The sequence below is a fragment of the Cryptomeria japonica genome, unplaced genomic scaffold (genome assembly GCF_030272615.1).
Source record: "Cryptomeria japonica unplaced genomic scaffold, Sugi_1.0 HiC_scaffold_59, whole genome shotgun sequence".
NCBI lineage: Eukaryota > Viridiplantae > Streptophyta > Pinopsida > Cupressales > Cupressaceae > Cryptomeria > Cryptomeria japonica.
Window position 1 is genome coordinate 97719 of NW_026728881.1, and position 9506 is coordinate 107224.

General features: G+C 36.4%; 1 protein-coding gene across 1 annotated transcript; it reads left to right on the forward strand.

The window, feature by feature from the left end:
- The first annotated feature begins 1903 nt into the window (after nucleotides 1-1903).
- Nucleotides 1904-9351, forward strand: LOC131030739 (laccase-4-like). Its single transcript, XM_059215099.1, has 7 exons — nucleotides 1904-1996; nucleotides 7065-7196; nucleotides 7302-7453; nucleotides 7560-7804; nucleotides 7907-8035; nucleotides 8141-9112; nucleotides 9218-9351. The coding sequence occupies exons 1-7, from the start codon at nucleotides 1904-1906 to the stop codon at nucleotides 9349-9351; spliced, it is 1857 nt and encodes a 618-aa protein (XP_059071082.1).
- The last annotated feature ends 155 nt before the right edge of the window (nucleotides 9352-9506 follow it).

The window sequence follows — 9506 nt, forward strand, 5'->3', positions numbered from 1 at the left end:
TTTTGGTAGATAATGGATGCACTTTATTTTTTTGAAATGACAATAAAAGCTCAGATTTCACAAAGGAGTTGATTGTGGAGCTTATTGGGCTGCCTATGGAAGGAACAAACAATTTCAAGGGCAAAATCTTCTGAGTCCATGGTGAAAACCTTTCTAAAATATGGAGAGGGGTTGAATCTTGTCAACAATTCAAACATTTCTTACCAAGTAGACACCCTTAAACCCCTTTGGGTGGGTGTGGCTAAGGTCCTTATACAATATTTTACCTTAGATGGGTGGTTTACCAAAATCTATGGTGGTCATTTTTCTCGGCTTAAACACTTTAGAAATAAGTTATTCGTTTGTTTCCATTCTATCTCTTATCATCCTTGGAAGCCAATATTAAAGAACATAATAAGAAGCAAAGAAACCCTAATCTTCATGAGGGCTCGATCCTTCTAATTATGGAACAATTCAATGCCCTCCCATTTTCCTCTAAGTGAAAATATCAAGGTTATCCCCCTTTGCACTCGGTGAATAGGTGTCAAAGGAGGGTATGTAGAGAAATATAGGGGAATGTGATGATGATTCAGAGGATGAGGACTAGCAAACAAAGGATGAAACTTCCTCAAAGTAAAACAAGAATAATGTGTCAGAGGAGAAGAAAAAGAGAATCTCATTAAATTCAGTATAAAAAGAAAGATTTGTTAAATTAAATAATTTTACATGCATGATTCTCCTAGATGACTTGATGAGGAGTTAGATGCTGAGGAGGTTGACAAGAACCAAAATTTGGAAGGGGAGAATTTTTTGGGCGAAAGGGAGAATGTGATGGGTGGAGGAGAAGGCTTCTTGGGAGTTCCCCTTCCCCTTGATCTTTTAATTATGCTAATCAAGAGAGAATTAATAATCCTCCCTTTCCTAGGGATCTTTAAAAATAGTCCCCTTTCCTTGGAAGTGACCCTGGGAATCTAGCTATTTTTTGGGTATTAATAGGGATGCCATAGTAGACTAGTTTAGGATTTCCTAAGAGCCTTTTTTAGAAATCAATCAAGTTAATATCAACATCCAATCCATTAAAAGAAAAGTGGTTATTTTGGAGCAAGGTGATGGTCGATATTCGTTTAGGGATCCTGTTGACAATGTGATCTCTTATGAGGAAAAAGACAAAATGCTCTCTATCTTAGAAAACATGACCAAATATGTTGCTCACTTGAAGACTATGAAGGTAGACTTGGGCTATTGAAGCCAAGATGAAGAGAATTAATTATAACCTCACTAATCTATTAGCATGAGCCTTAAAACCATTCACAGCAATGTAGAAGGGGATAAAACTTTTGTGAATCAGTGGTAGACTATGTAGGCTTTGAAGTTTGGGGGCAACATTTCAATTAATATCAACCTAGTCGAGAAGAGTAACTAGAATAAGGATGATAGTGTAGGTCCATCATCTCAAACCCATGGACATCTCAAGAACGCTAGGGAGCTAAAGCAAACATAGAATTGCAAGATCTGATGAACATTACCCAAAATATGGAACAAATGAAAGTTGAGTTTGCTAAAGCCCTGAAGAATTTGTGTTAGGTTTTATATTTTCTTTTGTTGGCCTACTATTTTAGGGTTCTATATTCTAGGTAATTTTTGTGTTGTTGTTTGGCTATGTGTTTTCCATTTGCAGCTCTTTGTACTCAGGGTTTTCAGATCCCTTCAAAACCATTTTTTCCTTAATAATAAACCATACCCAATTTGAAATTCTGTTTAGTAAGTTGGCATGCATCAAGTAGGATTAGAGGAAGTTCATTTGTGTCAAGAAGAAGACCTATAGGTAGCCAATATGACATATAGAAACAAGGGTTGAAGAGGAAGAAGACAAAGAGGCTTTGAGCTCGATATTACAGACATAGTTAGAGGTTTAATATGGAAAATGGACACATTGGAGATGTCTCAGAGAAGAGGAGCCCATATAGAGGACGTCAATGAAAATGTCAAAGAGTATACTGTTGAAGGGGGAGATAATGTGAATCAACTCAGGCTTGATCAAAGAGAGGAGATATTCATCAAGGCCATCACCTGGATTAATTTGAAGCTACAATTTAATCCTTCAAATTTTGAAGGAGGTTTAAATGAAAAGGAATTGCTAGATTAAGGAATTTATTGAATGTATGAAGCCTCCATTGTACTTCGGAATCTTCTTCAAATGCTCTTAGATATTTATCATGTTTAAAAAAGAGAGTGTAGAGGAGAGTATTTACTACCGTTGAGATGAAAATATCTTGTGTAGGAAACCAACCTTCGATACATCACTTAATTTTCACTCTCGTGAGCCAAGAAGATTGATATGGAAGAAAGGAAACAAACTAAACTATGTCTATAAACATAAAATACTACATAAGAAAGGAATATCAAATAGTCAAAATATTTTGATTATAGAAAAAGAAATCTCTATAAATGCATACTTTACCCATGAACTGGTGAAGCCTTAGCCTTGGATACCAATGTGCCAGAGGGACATCTACACATTGCGGTGTCATATGTAGAAACAAAAAATAGAAAAGCACCAAAAGTCACACCAAAAAGAATCTCATGCACTATGAAACTATTCATCACCAACACACACTCATATAGGGCAACATGTTGGGGTTGTATAGGGGTTTGCCTTATTCAAACCCCTGTTTCTATGTTTATACCTCCATAGACAACTAGATACATAGATTGGATAAAATAAAAGATTAGATTGTGCAATAGAAACAAACTCTTCTTAATGGAGGAAACCCACTATTATTTGAGATAAAATGTTAATTTGATTAATTCAAATAGATAATAAATACATTTAGAGACTAGTGACATGATGTTATATTGAAAAAAAATACATACAAGAGATAAGAGAGAAAGGAAAACATTACATAGGAAAGACCCCTCTCTTGAAATAATGGCACGATTGTAAGCAAGATAATAATTGTTTTTTATTTTCATGAGTGCAGATTTTGGTAGAGTTTTATTACTAGTGTGAGAGATAGATATCCGAGAGTGTGAATGTTGCAAAATGAAAGAGAAAGAAGAGTTTTTCTGCTCAAAATGAGTGGGAATAGCCATTTTGAATGTGCCCAAAAGAAGGGACATGCATCAAAAGAGGCTCGATGTAGAATATATCCAATTTAAATCTAAAATCATTTCGGGACGTTTGTGCGCTACATACATGTATGCTCACCACTCTCCCATTTGACCAAATCAATCCCACATTTGGATTAGGGGTTGCTAATGCTTCATCTTTAAAATCCATGATGCTGGAATGATAGTATCTTGATTATTATTTTTTATTATAAACACACCGAGCCTATTGCATAAGTGTCATTAATGCACTAGGTGTAGTTTACGACACTAAATTTTTCCCCCACTTTGTAGGACTACTCAACTCAAGGGAACAAGTGCACTAAACTAACTTAGAAATTTGTGTTCATAGAACTCATGCAGTGTATTAAATGCATTAATTACTTTAAAAAGGGATATTGTAGAGGCCACCAAGGTCAACAAGGAAAATACGAATGGTGACCCCAGTGCCCAACAAAAAAATATAGTGTTTGACATGAATATTCAAGTACCATAAAATCAAAAAAAAATTTAGCGCCAAAAATAAGGAAGCTCTTTGGCAAGAAGAATTATCAAGCTACATATTTTGTCACAATATTCATGTAAAAGGGTAATATATTGTAATAATGAAATAGGTATAATGATCAGATACTTATTCTTCAAAATGTTTTATGTTATCTTCTGTGATATACTCTTATTTGACCTACTATTAATACCACACTATATTTGTATTAGATATTTTAATTTCATGTAATTTTTCCTCTTCTTATTGCCTTTCTTCTACTTTTCCTTCTCCTTCTCATTGACCTTCTTCTTCTAATTTTACTTAGATTTTTGTCGTTCCTTTCCTTTTGTGTCTTGTTCCTCTTCTTGTTCTTGTCCCTCTTCACGGGTGATCCCACAATACTTCTTGAGTCCCCTCCCTTTTGTATGTTTAACCCTATTTGACCCATTACTTGTAATCAATCTAAGAAACATCTATGTGGGTATTAATTTATGATTTATAACTTATTGTAGTTATTTTTAATCCCCTCATATATTAAAAAATATCAAATTTCCATAAAATTTAAGTATGAGAGCTCTCTACTTGATTTCCTCGGTGTTTTCTATGTTTGCCAAATTCATATAGTTTCAAAGTTTCAGTTTATGTCACATCTTTCTCGTCAATCCTAACCTCCTAATACATCACCTTTAAAAAAAATTGAGTCTTTCAAGTTGGACCATTGGACATTCCCATCCCAAATACCATTTACCTGTTAAAATTGATATCCTAATCCCTTGTCCTCTGAACATTTTCTAAGTCTATTTCTTCAACCTTTAGACTTGGCCTTCCCTTCATACCTTCCTCAATCCTCTAAAATATTCAAAGGCCCTTTTAATAACTTTTAAAGTTGGACTTTTAAGATTCCCTCGGTCCCCATGCTTCCTTCTAGGAGTTTAACTTTCCTATATGCTTATCAACTTGTCAGGATTTCGTCCATCCACCTACTTTAAGGGATGTTTACCTCAATACTCTCAATATGCAAACACAAACAATGAAGAAGTGTCTCATGCATCAAGTTAAAATGTTTACAAAATATTTGACATGAAAGAGAGAAAAAAGCAAGTATTGGTTTTGGACAATATGAAGGTTTAAGAACCTTATAAATCCTCAACATGATTCTGTGAGGGGAAATGCTCTAAACTGAAGATGATGTGAATAGGTATTATCGATTTCATGTAGGCTTTGAAACACTTTGAATCACCATTTAAAATCAAATAAAGATGCATAGGCAAAAGAATTACAAGGTGTATGAGTTTTCAAACCATTCAAAAGTGTGGTCCATATTTCAAAAGCTCACTATTGTGCCAACAATATGACATGGTTCATAATAGGAAAAAAGATCTAACATATCAAGTAAGCGTAGCTAAAATAATTATTTTAATTATAGAAAGAGATATAATGAATAATAGCATGCTAAATATCTCTAATAAATGTCGCCTATCCTTTTGCAATGCTCGTGATTCCATTAGTGGTTGATAAGCCCCTACAATCACCAAATTTAATTTTGCAAGTGCCACAAAGGTATATATTTTAGCCAAAATGACGTATATTTAAGAAGTAAAAATGAATGAAATGGGTTTTTTTTCCCTAATTATTTTTGTGGTTACTATCATAGATCATGATAAACTTAAGACAATATCTAGATTCTATTTGCAATATATTTTCTAGGTTTCCTCACTTCATTTCATGCTAGACCTATAGGAGTGATGAATGAAATTACTAAAACGTTTTTCACAATTTTTTGAATGTGACTGTTAAATAATAGTTAATTGTGAGTGGGACATCACAATTTTCCTTGAATATTTAACAATTTCCTAGTACCAAGTCTCCCAAGAGTTGCTAAACGCTAATAAATGATAGATCTAATGATATATCTATATGAACTAGTAGTTCATTTAAATAATTGGTCACTAAACCAATTCTAAGGTATAGTAATTTTTTTTAGTGTTATAGAGAATTGAACATATAAATTGTAAATGAATGGATGCACTTTATATTAGTATAGTAAAGATTTAATAATGCACATTTTTGTAGTTGTATATCTCCATTATTTTATGTCAAGACTCATAGAAGTATTATAATTGCATTTTTAATCATCTGCTCTAGCCACATGTATTGATACAAAAGAAACACTGGTTGTGTGACAACATATAATACACTAGAATCTTTTTCAATTATCATTTTTTATTTATTAAATCCCTATCTCACTAGAACATGAGATGGGTTAGGATAAGGGCTTTGAATGTATATTATGATTAACATTGATCACAACTAGATCGACTAATATGTGAAAAATGAGGAGAATGAAATCGATTGCAAACCAATTTATTTAGCCACTTGGCCCTGATTCTGACTTGTTACTCACAAAACAAGACCTCATGGCACACCCACAAACATGAACATTGAACATTATAGTAAATTTAATTTGTGACATATAAACACTAATTACATGTGTATTCAAATTACTAACATAGAAGGTAGCCTAGGAATCATAACTTTGGGTGAGGAGGTTAGACTGAATGTCGCAGGCATGGGAGAAACACAAGGGAAATCTATATGCGAAAACAAACACTCTCAAATCACTTATTAACATAACTATGGTTTTCCAATGAAGGGACCACACATGCACAAATATAGGACCTAATTCAAATGAATGAGGATTAGACCAACCTCCAAAACGGGGCTCAGTAATTTCCATTGGGAAATTAGGGTGTGGTGTGTGATTAACAATGAGCTAAAAATATATATAGGAGCTATATCGTCACATCCATGAGCAAGATCGGATGCTTGAAGTTGATTGGCATCATGTAGATATGACAATCATAAATGAAGATTGAGAAAACATCAGAGTGTTTTTAGGAGTGGTCTCGTTTGATTTATGTTTACTGAAATTCTAATCATGCAATCATTTCATGTGATCCTAGAAGCTAAAAGGAGTTAAAGTTTCGTAGTCCCGCATGGGTAAACGATGTTGCTTCGAAGACCGGGAGTGGAGGCTTAGACCAGTCTGGAACGAACGGATGTGAACCCAGTAACTCAAAAATTCCCAATAACAAAAATATGAGCAGTGGTTGGTATACCAAAATAGGTTTACATTTCATGGATTTTAATGACAATGGAAAAGATGGTGTATTCATCGGGCGAATCGTTTACTTGGTTGCCACTCCGGATAGAAAGCCCCACCTTATCTCCATAACAAACAAAAACGACGAAGAGTACATGTGAATCATTAAAAGTCAAGAAAATGAAATAGATTAATACAGTTGCTAACAATACTTGTTCATGTCGATTTATACTCGTGTTAAAATATCAGTATTGCCTACCAACCTACCCAACAACAGCTGATTTAATTCGTGTATCTATATATACAAACACAAAGAAACAGATTTTCACATCTCAGTTCAGAAACAATTTGGCATTTTAGCCTGTTTAAGTTGTGATCAGACTCTGAAAGAGGAAGTATTGTACGATTCTAGCAATGCAGACATTTTATGGCCGCCTCGTGCTGCCACTTTTGGCATTGTGGTTCACTATTCAATTTGTTTCAGCGAAACATGCTGTGATCACACGGCGCTACAATTTCACTGTGGGTTATATAATTCTATGGAATGAGTTGAATGTTTTATTGTTTAGGAAAGTATTAAATTTTTACAGATAGCCGTGATTGATTCTTTGTTCTAAATATCCACAGATCCAAATGACGAATGTGACTCGTCTTTGCACCACGAAAGCTCTCTTGACTGTCAACGGGCAATATCCGGGGCCTCCAGTAGTTGCTCGAGAAGGAGATCGCGTGGTTATCAAAGTAACAAATAATGTTAAAAACAATATTAGCATACATTGGTATCTCTTCTGCTCCCGCTACTCAGTTATTTACTTAATAAAAATAATATTATATGCTGATGTCCCTTTAGTGGGTGCACCTAATGAATTCCTATGAATCGCTCAGGCATGGAATTCGGCAGCTTAGATCTGGATGGGCGGATGGTCCTGCTTATGTCACTCAGTGTCCAATTCAAACCGGGCAAAGTTATGTGTACAAGTTTATTGTCAAAAGGCAGAGAGGAACACTGTGGTGGCATGCCCACATCTCATGGTTGCGAGCAAGCATACATGGGCCCATTATCATCTATCCCAAGAAGAATGCTTCTTACCCATTCCCTCGCCCACACCAGGAAGTGCCTATTGTTTTCGGTATGCCCTTCAGTACTCGTTGATAATGTGTTGCCATTGTACGTACATAGTCCTAAATTTACAATGAAAATACTGCTGTTGATAATGTGTTGCAAATTGCAGGGGAGTGGTGGAATGCAGACACTGAGACTGTTATCAATCAAGCAATGCAAAGTGGTGCGCAAGCTAATGTGTCAGATGCATATACCATCAACGGGCTCCCTGGACTTATGTATAACTGCTCTACCAACGGTGAGGGCGGGGTGTTAAAATGGATGAAACATAACTAGACTGGTCGCTATTGTTCATTTGTTTAAATGTAAATGTAACAAAGGTTTCCTGTGTTGTGTAATGCAGATACATTCAGGCTCAAAGTGAACCCTGGGAAAACTTACCTACTGCGTATAGTTAATGCTGCACTCAATAGTGACCTGTTTTTCGCAATAGCCAACCACACATTGACTGTGGTAGAAGCGGATGCTGTGTATGTCAAGCCTTTTCAAACCAATGTTATTCTCATCACTCCCGGTCAGACTACCAACGTCCTCTTGACAGCTATGTCTCAGCCACCCAATGCCACATTCCTCATGTTAGCAGGCCCATTCGCTACGGGAACAGCAGCTTTTGATAACTCAACCAGTGCTGGAATTTTAGAGTATGTAACTTCCAATGCGACAGCAGTTAATTCATCCTCATCCTCTCTTCCTATGATGAAACCGACGCTTCCAGCCCCCAACGATACCTCCTTTGCCGCCAATTTTAGCCAAAAGATGAGAAGCTTGGGCAATCCGAAATTTCCTGCAGCAGCTGTCCCTCAGAAGATGGATAAACAGTTCCTATTCACAGTCGGGTTGGGGCTAAATCCGTGTCCCCAAGGACAGACATGTCAAGGCCCCAACGGTACCAAATTTGCAGCCTCCATTAACAACATATCCTTCATTCTTCCCACCACCGCTCTTCTTCAAGCATACTACTTTAATCAGTCCAATGGAGTTTACAATACCACTTTCCCTGACAATCCGCCATTTCCTTTCAACTACACCGGCACGCCGCCTAACAACACACAGACCCTCAACGACACCAGAGTCGAAGTGCTTCCCTTTAACACTAGCGTACAGCTAGTTCTGCAGGACACCAGCATTGCGACCTTCGAGAGCCATCCTCTGCATCTGCACGGCTTCAACTTCTTCATAGTGGGTCAGGGTATGGGAAACTACAATGCAAGCACTGACCCATCTAACTTTAATCTGGTGGATCCTCCGGAGAGAAACACAGTTGGAGTTCCCAGTGGAGGTTGGGTGGCTCTCAGATTCCTAGCTGATAATCCAGGTATTAATATCATTACGTAATGTTAGCTTCAATCGCTCATCTGGTTCAAAGATTTGTGCTTCTTTCGTATAAACATATATCCGATTGTATGTATGTTTTTTGCAGGAGTGTGGTTCATGCATTGTCATCTCGAGCTGCATACCAGCTGGGGATTGAAGATGGCGTGGGTTGTTTTAAATGGAAATGGTGGCAGATCTCAATCTCTTCTTCCTCCTCCCAAAGATCTTCCCCCCTGTTGATCATTCATCCTTCAATTAGACTATTCAATTTGTGCTTCCTAAAATCTGACTGCATCCAATCGTGTGCTGGTCCAAAGTAGTTTGCAAACGATCGATAAAGAGAAACATATCAGTATATTTGTGTATCAATAAGTATGCTTTGGAATATATCAGTG